Source organism: Theropithecus gelada, chromosome 13 (assembly GCF_003255815.1).
Source record: "Theropithecus gelada isolate Dixy chromosome 13, Tgel_1.0, whole genome shotgun sequence".
NCBI lineage: Eukaryota > Metazoa > Chordata > Mammalia > Primates > Cercopithecidae > Theropithecus > Theropithecus gelada.
The window spans coordinates 74,343,030-74,356,984 of record NC_037681.1 but is presented as its reverse complement, the minus strand read 5'-3'; the positions used below and the strand labels follow the sequence as shown (position 1 = coordinate 74,356,984).

The 13,955-nt window shown below is 37.9% G+C and overlaps 1 protein-coding gene across 4 annotated transcripts in view; it reads left to right on the top strand.

The window, feature by feature from the left end:
- ASB3 (ankyrin repeat and SOCS box containing 3) overlaps positions 1-13,283 on the top strand; it is a 123,761-nt gene extending 110,478 nt beyond the window's left edge. For all 4 annotated transcript variants that reach the window (XM_025405767.1, XM_025405770.1, XM_025405768.1 and 1 more), the window contains one exon: positions 12,584-13,283. In XM_025405767.1, the coding sequence (XP_025261552.1) occupies positions 12,584-12,771 (188 nt within the window). In that variant the 3' untranslated portion in view covers positions 12,772-13,283. The remainder of the gene's footprint in view (positions 1-12,583) is intronic.
- Positions 13,284-13,955: the final 672 nt, after the last annotated feature.

Sequence of the window (13,955 nt, the reverse complement as noted above, 5' to 3'; positions counted from 1 at the left end):
CCTAGCACTTTGGGCAAATCACCTGAGGTCAGGAGTTCGAGACCAGCCTGGCTAACATGGTGAAACCCCATTTGTACTAAAAATGCAAAAATTAGCTGGGCGTGGTGGTGGATGCCTGTAATCCCAGCTACTAAGGAGGTTGAGGCAGGAGAATCGCTTGAACCCGGGAGGTGGAGGTTGCAGTGAGCTGAGATCACACCATTGCACTCCAGCCTGGTCGACAGACCAAGACTCCATCTCAAAACAAAAACAAAAACAAAAAGTGAACAATCTGAAAAAGAAAAAGTCCCATTTACAATAGCAATAAATAAAATAAAATACCTAGGAATTAGTGTGACCAAAGAAGTGAGAGATCTCTACAATGAAAGCTGTAAAACACTGATGAAAGAAATTAAAGAGGACACACCAAAAGAGGAAATATATTCCATGTTCGTTGATTGAAAGAATCAATATTGTTAAAATGGCCATACTACTTTAAAGCAATCTACAGATTCAATGCAATTCCTATCAAAATACCAATGACATTCTTCACAGAAATAGAAAAAGCAATCCTAAAATGTATATGGACCCACAAAAGACTCATAATAGCCAAAGCTATGCTGAGCAAAAAGAACAAAACTGGAGGAATCAGATTACCTGACTTCAAATTGTACTACAAAGCTATAGTAACTAAAACAGCCTGGTACTGGCATAAAAACAGACACATAGACCAATGAAACAGAATAGAGAACACAGAAACAAATACAGATAGCTACAGTGAACTCATTTTCAACAAAGGTGCCAAGAACATACATTGGGGAAGGGACAGTCTCTTTATTAAATGGTGCTGGGAAAACTGGATATCCATATGCAGAAGAATGAAACTAGACCCCTATCTCTGGAAATATGCAAACATCAAATAAAAATCCATTGAAGACTTTAAGACCTCAAACTACTAAAAGAAAACATTGGGGAAACTCTCCAGTACATTGAACTGGGCAAAGGTTTCTTGAGCAGTACCCCAAAAGCACAGACAACCAAAACAAAAATGGACATATGGGATCACATCAAGTTTAAAAGTTTCTGATGCACAGCAAAGGAAACAGTCAACAAAGAAAAGAGACAGCCCACAGAAGGGGAGAAAGTATTTGGAATTTCCTCAAAAAACTAAAAATAGACCTACCATATGATCCAGCAGTCACACTGCTGGGTATATACCCAAAAGAGAGGAAATCAGTGTATTGAGGAGATAATCTGCACTCATGTTTATTGCAGCACTATTCACAATAGCCAAGATTTGGAAGCAACTTGTGTCCATTAAAAGATCAATGGATAAGGAAACTGTGGTACATATACACAACAGAGTACTAGTCAACCATAAAAAAGAATGAGAGCCTGTCATTTGCAACAACGTGGATAGAACTGGAGGTCATTATATTAAGTAAAATAAGCCAGGCACAGAAAGACAAATTTTGCATGTTCTCACTTATTTGTGGAGCTAAAAATTAAAGCAGTTGAATTCATGGAGATACAGAGTAGAAGGCTTGAGAAGGATAGTGGGGATGGAGGGTGAGAGGTGGGGATGGTTAATGGATACAAAAATATAGTTAGATAGAATGAATAAGATCTATTTGATATCACAATAGGGTGTCTAAGGTCAGCAATAATTTATTGTACAGTCTACAAGTAAAAGCGTGTAATTGGATTGTTTGTAACGCAAAGAAAGGATAAGTGCTTCAGGCAATGAATACCCCATTTACCCTGATATTATTATGCATTGCATGCCTGTATCAAAATATCTCATGTACCCCATAAATATATACACCTACTATGTACCCACAAAATTTACAAAAAAAGTTTTAAAAATAAAAATCTGTTTTAAAAAGAAGACACACATCCAGCCAACAGTCATATGAAAAAAAGTTCAACATCACTGATCATTAGAGAAATCCAAATCAAAACCACAATGAGATACCATCTCATAGAGGTCAGAATGGTTATTACTAAAAACTAAAAAATAATACATGCTAGTGAGATTGCGGAGAAAAAGAAACGCTTATACACTGTTAGTGGAAGTGTAAATTACTTCAACCATTGGGAAGACAGTGTGGCAATTCCTCAAAGACCTAAAAACAGACATACTGTTCGATCCAGCAGTCCCATAACTGGGTATATACCCATAGGAATAGAAATCATTCTGTCATAAAGACAAATGTACACATATGTTCCTTGCAGCGCTATTTGCAGTAACGAAGACATGGAATCAACCTAAATGCCCATCAGTGGTAGTCTGCATAAAGAAAATGTGGTACATACACATCATGGAGTACAATGCAGCCATAAAAAAGAATGAGCTCATGTCCTTTGCAGGAACATAGGTGGAGCTGGGGGCCATTATCCTTAGCAAACTAATGCAGGAACAGAAAACCATGTACTACATGTTCCCACTTCTAAGTGGGAGCAGAATGATGAGAACCTAGGGACACATAGAAGGGAACAACAGATACTGTGGCCTATCTGTGGGTGGAAGGAAGGACAGGACCAGGAAAAAATAACTAGTGAGTACTAGGCTTAATACCTGGGTGACAAAATATTTACCTGTACAACAAGCCCCCATGAAACAAGTTTACTTACATCACAAACTTGCACATGTACCCCTGAACTTAAAAGTTAAATTAAAAAAGAAAAAAATTATGTGAATGAAAAAATAAGGCAACATAGCTCTTTGATTAGTACAGTAGCTAAAAGGGAAGGATTCAGGGTTATGGCAGAGTTTTCTTTTTGAGATGGGAGGAGTTTGATCATGTTTTATAGATCAAGAGGGTCTCAGTTTATAAAATGACATCAAAGATTCAGAGATAACGGGATAATTTGTGTAGTGAGATTTCATATAGGCCGGATGGAGATGGGATTAGCCTCAGGTAGACCCATTTCTTTGAGATAGAGAAGAAAGATGAGCATGGGGTGGACATAGATAAATTTATAGTTTGGAGATTGGAAGCTCAGGAAAAAAAGCCCATAAGACCAGTTTTTACTCTGAAGTAGGGAGTAAAGTCTTGCTAAGGAGGAGATTGAAGTGAGAGTTGGGTAGGGAACTTGGTGTTTTGGAATGTTTGCTGTGGGAAGCCAATTGAGAACCATTGAAACATTTGCAGAGCAAAACCCTACAGGTCTGGTAGAGGCTGGAAGTAGAACTGGTTCATGTAGTTGTATTTTCCAGTATTGCTTAGTTTTCTTTGTATTGGGGTGCAGAAGGAAAATGGTTAGATTGATCCTGGGTGTTGTCAGAACAGGGGCAAAGGAATTGAGGATAAAATAATTGCAGTGATGGGCCCATGGAATCCAGTCTAGATAGGAAAAGAAATGAGAAAGGATGGGACCTGAAGGATGAGGGGGGAGGAGTTGGGACCTGAGGTCTCCATGATGTTAAAGATCGGTTATGGCAGTAAGGGAGAGCAACCTCTGGAAGAATAGAAACTGGTGTCTGTTGGAGTTTAAAGACAGAAGCATGGATCTGAAGTGGTGCACAAAAACTATAAGAATGCTAACATTGCCCCCCAGACCTTGCAGCAGGTATAGCAAGGCGTGGAAAATTTTCAAAATTGGCCAAGAAAGTAATTTCCTTGCAAGAATCAGGCTTTTGTGAGGAGAAGAGATGAAGGCAGAATGTTCTGTACAGTGTTCATGGTAGAATGGGGATTCCCAAGGACTTATCTCTCTCCCCACCCCCCACTTAGCATACATGGCCCAGTGCCTTGTACCTACATATCTGAAGGGGTTACATCAGGGTTTCCCAAAGTCAGGTGCATGGGGTTGACTGTGCCACCACATTTGTGGTGTGCTGTAGTGAATTTTTGTTCATGTGTGATTGCTTAGTGCACCTATAATGATATTATGTAGTTTTAATTTAACCACTTCTCACAAATTGGTCAAGTGACTTAAAAGGATTTCTGTAAGGAAATAGTGTTATTAAAAGTGCAAGCACAAGTGAACCAACGTAATCACTGTAGAGCTGCATCCTCTTTTTCTTTACCAGGCATGTTATGTGATAAAAATGATGACCACCTGGGTTACCAGGTTGAAGGCGGGTTGGTGGTGGGGGAAATGAAAAGATGTAGGTCAAACAGTATAAAGCTGCAGTTATGTAGCATGAGGAAGTTCTAGAGCTCATGAGGACTGTAGTTAAAAATACTGTGTTGTGTACTGGTAATTTACCAAGATAGTCAGTTTTAGGCACTCTCACCACACACAAACACATGCGCGCACGCACGCACACACACACGCACCAGCAAGGTAACTATATGAACGATATAAGATGATGGGTATATTAATATTTGTTTGACTATAGTAATCACTTCATTATGGTAGGTATATCAACGTAAGCATACAAAACATCACACTGTTCACTTTAAATATGTACAATAAAATAATAAAAATTTTAAAAAGCTAAAAAGAGCTAAAATAGAAATGACTACCTACCACCTAATTGCAACTGACAAGAAGTTTAAAATTATCAAGAAAGTATTTGAAATATAGTCTCACCTTTACTTTAACAGTGAGCCTTGTCCTTAACATGTAGTGTGCCTTGAGATAATTAGCTAATGAAAGAACCATACTCAGCAAGACACTGTAATGTACACATTCGGAACATGAGGACAAGCACTGATTTTTTTTTCTCAATGTTTAAGTCTTAGGATACCCAGTCCATTATTTTTTTACAAAATTTACTAACCATAATGATAAAGGCTTAGAGCTCTTTTTGAGTTTTCTTATTCAATAGCAAAAGACAAAAAGTCACAGACCACTGGGGAAACACATGTCCTTCCTGCCACAGTAAAACTGGCTGAAATAATATGAGGACAAAACAAAATGCATTCCTTATTAGCAAATGTTGTTAAAGGAGCATAGAAAACATTACTAAAGCATTAAAGAAGAATTTTTTTAGAAAAACCCTGCAGATAGAAAGTTTGGTATACTAAGTTGGAAGGAGATTTGTGGTATTTATAACATGTTACAACTTAGGGTATTTGTTAAGATTCTGTTTCAGTGAGAGAATAGACAATTTTTTAAGAGCCACTAAAGGAAAAATGCACCAGAGAAGAGATACAGTGAGGTGTTTTTAACAACGGGGATACAGTCTGAGAAGTGCTTTGTTAGGTAGTTTTGTCGTTGTGCAAGTATCATAAAGTATTCTTATGTAAACTAGATGGTAGAGCCTGCTACACACCTGAGGCTACATAGTATAGCCTATTGCTCCTAGGCTACAAACTTGTACAGCATATTACTGTGCTGAACACTATAGCCAATTGTAACACATTGGTAAGTATTTGTGTTTCTAAACATAGGAAAAATACAGTAAAAATACAGCATAGGTGGGGCGTGGTGGCTCACACCTGTAATCCCAGCACTTTGGGAGGCCGAGGTGGGCGGATCACCTGAGGTCTGGAGTTCGAGACCAGCCTGGCCAACATGGTGAAATCCTGTCTCTACCAAAAATACAAAAATTAACTGGGCAAGGTAGCGGGTGCCTGTAATCCCAGCAACTTGGGAGGCTGAGGCAGGAGAATCGCTTGAACCTGGGAGGCGAAGTTTCAGTGAGCTGAGATCATGCCACTGCACTCCAGCCTGGCGACAGAGTGAGACTGTCTCAAAGCAAAGCAAAACAAACAAACAAAACAGCATAAAAGATTAAAAAAAAAAAAAGGTAGATCTGTATAGGGCACTTACTATGAATGGGACTTGCAGGACTGGAAATTGCTCTGGGCGATATCAGTGAGTGAGTGGAGAGTCAATGTGAAGGCCTCAGACATTACTGTATGCTACTATATACTTTAACGCCATATACTTAGGCCACACTAAATTTGTAAAAAAATTAATTGATGTTGTGACACCTGTGACATCACTAGATAATAGGAATTTTTCAGCTCCATTATAATCTTGTGGGGCCACCATCGTATATGTGGTCCATTGTTTACTAAAACATCCTTACGCAGCGCATGGCTGTATTGGCAACAGTAATGGCTTATTTAACAGAAAGATGTGTTTTGGAAAAGCTATGTAAGAATGACCATTGATGGAGTGGTGGCTGCTTTTATCCAAATGTAAGGTAATGGAGATAACAGGAAATGAGTTTACTGCATCATTCATAGGCTAGTACAGGAAAAGAGATGAATCCAGAATTGCACGAAGTAGTGTCATTGTGGATAGTTTTTAAAAACATGACCTTTAAAATATATTAGGGTCTTTGCAGTACTTTATAATGAGGTGGGAGTGACCATAATTTTTGTTTATACATCCAAAGTTTTGTTCATTATCTGTGATACAAAATATAAAAGAACCCTTAAATTCAAAGATAAATTATGTGCTTTTCTTTTACAAAAATACAGCTTTTCCTTTCTTGGCGATAAATAACTGTCAGTACTTTGCAACCTACCACATATTTTGTAAAAATTCTGTTGATTTAGGGAAGAGATGGCATTTTAACTGAGTGAGAAGGTAACTGCCTTCTGAAAGGAACTCCCCTCCATGCCCCCCAACACAAGTTAAAGCCAAGCCCTGAAAGAAACTTTTACTATGTGGAGATGATTTTGAAAATAGGTACTAGGAAATACTTTTATTGTTATGTGATTTTCTTGCAAATAGTAGTATATATCACCTGGAAAAACTCTTACATTGACATACTTAAAACACTTGGAAATAGTTCCCCTCTGTTTTGAATTGCATTTAGTAAAAATGCAAAACTTTCTAATTAGCTTATAAGCTAATTGATATCAGGAAAAAATAGAAATTTACCAGATTAATTTTGACAATAACTTTTTCATAATTGCTAGATAGGCTAGAATAGAATCCTGGTTTAGTTCAGCTAAGCCATAATGTACTTCTCCCATTTAGACGTTTTTTCAGCTACATCCATGTATCAGAATAAACTGGGCTTAGAACCAACTTTTGGAATTGCTAGATCACTAAGAATTAAATTAATAAAGCCTAGTCAATCACCATGTTCTTGTTAAAATATTAATATTTAATGGAGTCTTATACCTTTAGTTAAAAATGAAATTATTTAAAATATTTCATATTGGCTTATTTTAATTTTATTTTATAGTACAAATAATGTTTGGTTAGTAGTATACATATAATTTATATGTAAAACATATACATTGGGTTGTGTGCTCAGAGACTTTGCTAATTTAGTGTGTAATCAAAACATTTGGAGATCAGTAGATTTTTTTTTTTTGAGACTATCGGCTCACTGCAAGCTCCGCCCCCATGGGTTCATGCCATTCTCCTGCCTCAGCCTCCCGAGTAGCTGGGACTACAGGCGCCCGCCACCTCGCCTGGCTAATTTTCTTGTATTTTTAGTAGAGACGGGGTTTCACCGTGTTAGCCAGGATGGTCTCGATCTCCTGACCTCGTGATCCGCCCGTCTCGGCCTCCCAAAGTGCTGGGATTACAGGCTTGAGCCACCGCGCCCGGCCGAGATCAGTAGATTCTGTGGTGCCTAGGATTTGTGTGGTATTTCACTTTATAAAATGCTTTTGCAAATGTGTTCCAACTTGAACCTCCTCAACAGCCTTTTGATGCAGGGAAGTGTCATTATGCCCATTTTGTAGATGAGGCATTATTCTCATTTTGTGGAGGGGGAACTGAAAGCCTGAATATTTAGATGACTTGCCCAAGGTCACACAGCTAGTTAATAGTCAGCGCCAGCACAGGTGTTACTACTAGATGGTGCTTTTCCATTGAATCCATTCATTGCCTCTATACTGGTCATTCGTCTATACTGGTCATTCCTGTTGTTTTGACTTCATGTCCTAATCTACTACTTATTTTTCAGAGTCCTCAAGTAGTCGTCTTTTGTGTGTTTTCTCTAGCGGTTTTAGTTATAGTCAGTGAGAGAGAGAGACAACACAAGTAAATTAAGAAAAATTGGGAACAAAAGGATGGAAGCCAACCAGAAAGACAATATATTAATGATGAAAATAAAAATGGTAGTAGATGACTCAGAAGTCAGATAAATACATTTGATGTGCAAAACATTTCAAAGAAACCAGAGAAATGTAGTTCAGGCAGATAGGTCATTTGAACATTGGCCTGAGGACAGACTAGAGATGAATGTAAAAATACAGTGGGTGTGTATGATATAGATATAGTTTTGTGCTATAGTAAACTTGGCATTTATGAGCATAATGAATTAAGAATTGTGATGTTTAATTTGATCATTGTGTCTGCTTTTGATTTTAACAAAACTTTATATAACAACATGTAGTCTTCTATCTTGATTGTTCTGCCAGTACATATAACAAAATGAACAAAATAGAGGAATTCTGTATAGGAATTAAAGTTAAATGTTACTTGTCTGCTAATAGATCTATAGATAAACTAAGTTTAACATACTGAATAAAAATGATTGGGTCAGAAAAGTGACTTAAAAGTGTGGCATGGTTTCAGACATCATTTTCTAGGTTACAGTCACTGCCATAATCCAAGAACATGGAGTTTTATTCAACAAACTAAAATATAGTTTTAATAGGTTTTCATGAAAGTAAGTTTTACATACCGTTTCTGTGGCCTTTTTGTATTATAAATTCAAGGCATGACTTGATCTTCTAGCCTAGTGGCAACATGTCTGGAAATACTATGCGTCACTAAAACTTTCAAAGGGATTTTGTACGCTTTGAAATATTGCATATATGGTTATAAAATTCTCTTAGTATTTACTGGCATATTAAACTAAAATGGCACTGACAGGCATATTATTGTCTGTGTTAACAATCTACACATGAAAGACTCCCTCAGTTCAGCTGAACATAGTTCTTACCTCTAATTGTTCATTAGGCCAGTGATCTGTTGTGCTCTTAGAAGGAAAACCAAAATGGTGCAATTGAAAGTTGAACCAATACCTGAAGTAGCTATACTTTTCCTTTTTTATTGTTAAATGGAAAGATATTCTGAAATTTATGATAGTTTCAGTGGTTTAGAAGATGTTGGAGAATTATATTGAGCTTGTCACAGTTTAAAGAACCCTGGACTGGGAGTCAAATCATTTAGATCTAGTTAACAACAGCTATGTTGTGATGTGCAACATCTCAGTGGGCAAGTCACTTAAGTTTCTCCTAACAAACGCCGAACTGGTCTAGTGTGGCTTGATCACTCATGGTTAAACTTCTACACACAAAATTAGCATAAACAAATGATTTATTAAGCTTTAAAGATAGACCCCCAGTGATGTAGTCATGTAACCTAGACAAGCTGGTCAGTGCTACATGAAGTGTTAGGGCATGTGGAGGAACTCTTCCCAGTCAGCCTATAGAATTTTAAGCCAGTGTAGTCTGTCCACTCTGAGAAGCTGGAGCATCATTAAGGATCCCTTATCTCCAAGTGAGCAGCTCTCCTCCGGGTTGCACAGCCATCCTTTATCTTTCTTCTGGGTATGTAGTAAGTATTCATGTTCCTAAGAATGTGCAGAATGAAGAGATTCAATTTAACAGATGCCTATTAAACTCTAACTGAATATAAGTAGAAATTCTCTTCACCAACTTCACTTTAAAAACACACACTGGATTAACCAGTCTTGTCATGTTCTCTTTCATTTCCATCTGACTGTGTCTATTGGCATGCTCTGTGTTTCACAGCTGGCCAGCTACACTCTAGAATGCCAGTGTTCCTACTAGCAGAGGTGTGTGCTTACCAAACAGCAGTTATGTTTATTTCTGAAACTTTTTATTACATTGTGCATATTATTGTATGCTGAGACCAGCATGGTCAGGGAGACCCTAACCCGACGGCGCTAGAGGAATTAAAGACACACAGAAATACAGAGGTGTGAAGTGGGAAATCAGGGGTCTCATAGCCTTCAGAGCTGAGAGCCTTGAACAGAGATTTACTCACGTATTTATTAACAGCAAACCAGTCATTAGCATTGTTTCTGTAGATACTCGATTAACTAAAAGTATTCCTTATGGGAAACAAAGGGATGGGCCGGATTAAAGGAATAGGTTGGGCTAGTTATCTGCAGGAGGAGCATGTCCTTAAGGCACAGATCGCTCATGCTATATTTTGTGGCTTAAGAACACCTTTAAGCGGTTTCCCGCCCTGGGCAGGCCAGGTGTTCCTTGCCCTCATCCCTGTAAACCCACAACCTTCCAGCTTGGGCGTTAGGACCATGATGAACATGTCACAGTGCTGCAGAGATTTTGTTTATGGCCAGTTTTGGGGCCAGTTTATGGCCAGATTTTGGGGGGCCTGCTCCCAACAATTGTAGTTGAATAATTCCAGATTGCACAAGCTAATGAATTGTGTGTGAAAAGAGAATGATTGTTTCTTTTAAGGCAAAGTAGAATCCTTTAAAAAGACTTGATATAGATAAGCACAGAACAGAAATAGATATTGAATTAGATGTGGCTACAACAACCGAAAGCAGAAATGCCTGTGAAAATATGGAAGGATTATGCACTCACCTTGTTTCATACATGCGTTTAAATCCATACTGTAACTTAAAGAAAGTGAAACTATGTCCTTATTTATATAGTGGTGAGTAAAAAATACATAAATAAACTGCAAGCCTAAGATGTTACATTCTAGATGTGGTTCATGTATCCATTTTAAATTAGAATGTTTAAAGTATGTGTGGTGTTTTGGTCATCTGCTTTAAGGTGAGTTTCTATGAACTGACCAATTATTGTTCATGATCCTCCTAAGAAGGCTTCCTTATACTTGATAGTTGAACATAGTCAATCTACTTAAACCTTGGGAAAACTGTGGTGTTTGCAGCTTGGGCGTGCTTTCCGTATGTATTCCTGCTACTTTGTCCAGTGGCCCCTTTACCTGTGTATTCCCATCTTTCATGTGAGAACCATCATTTCTCCTTTAAGTTTATAGAAAAGGGTCAAATTTAAGTAAGATATGGATATGAAAAATGTTGGAAATAAATGTGCTATATACTATAGATACTGTAATCTTATTATTTATAATAGGGAATCTATGACTCATGGTTTAAGAAAATGCCCAGCTTAGACTCAGGTTTTATGTACAAAATTGATAACTTTTGCTTTCTTATTTGGCATTTTAAAACACCAGTTTGAGTGATTTCTTTAATTCTGAATAAACTAAACCTAAACTAGTAAACCAAAATGATGATAAGTTAACTTCTGTGGCTTGGAAGATATTGAAGATGTTAGAGAATTAATTTGTCTCAAGCCCTTTGGGTATTAGAGTTTAAAGAACCCTAGACCTGGAATCAGACTAGCTGGTCTGGTATCAGCTGTGCTTTTGATAGTACTTGTCTTTGATGCTCTGATCCTGGTCTGTTAATCATTGTTACATTTCACAGGGATTTATAAAAGATTTCTTGAACTAACAAAAGGCTTTAGGTCTGATTCACATAAAAGCAGACATTAACTTCTTTATTTAACACTTTTCATCTTGGAAAATGAAACTGCTATCATATGATTTTCTTTTCTTTTTTTTTTTGAGACGCAGTTTTGCTCTCGTTGCCCAGGCTGGAGTGCAATGGTGTGATCTCGGCTCACTGCAACCTCCGCCTTCCAGGTTCAAGAGATTCTTTTGCCTCAGCCTCCCTAGTAGTTGCTATTACAGGCATGTGCCACCACGCCAAGCTAATTTTGTATTTTTAGTAGAGACGGTGTTTCACCATGTTGGTCAGGCTGGTTTTGAACTCCTGACGTCAGGTGATCTGCCCGCCTTAGCCTCCCAAAATACTGGGATTACAGGCGTGAGCCATCACGCCTGGCCTACCCAAAGTATTAGGATTACAGGCATGAGCCAACATGCCTGGCCTGTCATACAGTTCTTAATTATGTGCACGTGGATTGTCCTTTAATTGGTAATTAGCTTTTGGCTGCAGTGCCTTGCAGATACACACACATACACACACGCGCGCGCGCGCACACACACACACACACACACGCTTTGGGTTCAGATAGATCTGAGTTTGAATCCTGGCTCTGCTTCTTACTAGCTCTGTGACTTTGGAAAGTTGTTTTTTTAAATCTGTACAATAGCCTGATAATATATACCTCATGAAGTTAATGAGGCTAAAAAAAGAGTTTGAGTGAAGTATTTAGGCTTATTGCATAGAAGGCACTCAGTAAATACTACCTTTCTCTCAGAGCCAATTAAAAATTTTCATTCTGTGTTACGGTTAAAAAGGAAAACTTGCAAGCTGTACATCTATTCACTTGATATGCTAGGTCTGGAAACCATTTGTAATGAAATAGATTAAGAGAAAGGTAGCATTTGCTTCCGTGAGCTTCTACCATTTCTAAAGTTGGTTCATCCATTTCTTAAGTGCAGTTATTGACAGATCTTTAGAATTTGAGCATTTAGTGTTTGCGGCCCTGGATACTGACTTTAAATGTGTGGCCAACAACTGAAGGGAGAGGAGCCAGTTGAAGGCTGTAGAAAAGAATAAATAAGGTTTATTGTGGTCATACTGACTCCAAGTAGTCTTATTTCAAAGTAATTCTAAGCAATATATCACTTTTATTACTAAGAGTTGGGAAAAAGAAAAAAAAATGAATTTCCCTTAATGTACTATTACATCTTTCTGTTTAAAAGTTTCACCTTGCTTTTTTTGTTTCTCCAGCCACTATTCCATCCCTGACCCATCTTTGTCGTTTGGAAATTCGGTCCAGTCTAAAATCAGAACGTCTACGGTCTGACAGTTATATTAGTGAGTTGCCGCTTCCCAGAAGCCTACATAATTATTTGCTCTATGAAGATGTTCTGAGGATGTATGAGGTTCCGGAACTGGCAGCTATTCAAGATGGATAAATCTGTGAAACTACTTATCACAGCTCATTTTTTCCTCTGAAAAACCATCGAGACAAAAGAGCCATGGAGTACAAGGTTTTATGATTTTATAGTCAAAAGATGATTATTGTTTGTGAGATAGGTTAGGTTTTGGGGGGCTAGTAGTTTAATGTGAATGTTTATGTTTACAACTAGCCTTCCCAGTAAAAAAAAAAAAAAAAAAAAAAAGAAAGAAAAGTAAATCTCACTTATATTACTTTATTGCAGCTTCATCACCAGTACATTATATGTTGTAATATTTATTTACTTGACCATTTTCCGCTTTATTTTGCTAATAAACTGTGATGTTGCTTCTAGTGCTAAACATGGCATATTTCCACCTATGATTCGTGTTTACCTGGTGCTAGGAGCTCAGAATGGAATGCATAAAGCTTCACTGGAAGTGTATACAACTGTGGTGTAGAATCTGTTGTTGTTATTATTTTACTTAGACTTGAAGATGTCTTATGTTTATTAAAGAACACGTTTTCCTATTTTATCGCAGTTCATTTCATCTCCTAATTAAATGGCTTTTTTTTTTTTTTTTGAGATGGAGTCTTGCTTTGTCACCCAGACTGGAATGCAGTGGCACAATCTCAGCTCACTGCAACCTCTGCCCCAGGGTAATTCAGTCACTTTTATGAAGAATTGATACTCATTGCCTTTTCACATGTAAACTCACAGGAAAAAATTATTTTACAAGAATATAGAAAATCAAGCATATTGCTGGGTTTTCCCTTCCAGTTTCTTTTTATTGTTTGACAAAAACAAAAAACAACCACCACCAACCCACCCAATTCTAATCTGCAAAGGCAAGAACAGCCCTAAACTCAAAGACGTGCTCAGTTGGGAAAAAAAAAATTGGTTTCAGTTTTGAGATAAATGAGCATGTTAGCACAATTAGGATTTTAATCAGGAGACTGAGAGGGGCATGTCTGTGGCACCATCTTTAAAGAAAGAAAGGGGTTGGGCATGGTGACTCCCGCCTGTAATCCCAGCACTTTGGGAGGCCGAGGCAGGCGGATCATGAGGTCGGGAGATTGAGACCATCCTGGCTAACATGGTGAAACCCCGTCTCTATTAAAAATACAAAAGAAATCCAGGCATGGTGGTGGGCGCCTGTAGTAGCAGCTACTCTGGAGATTGAGGCAGGAGAATGGCGTGAA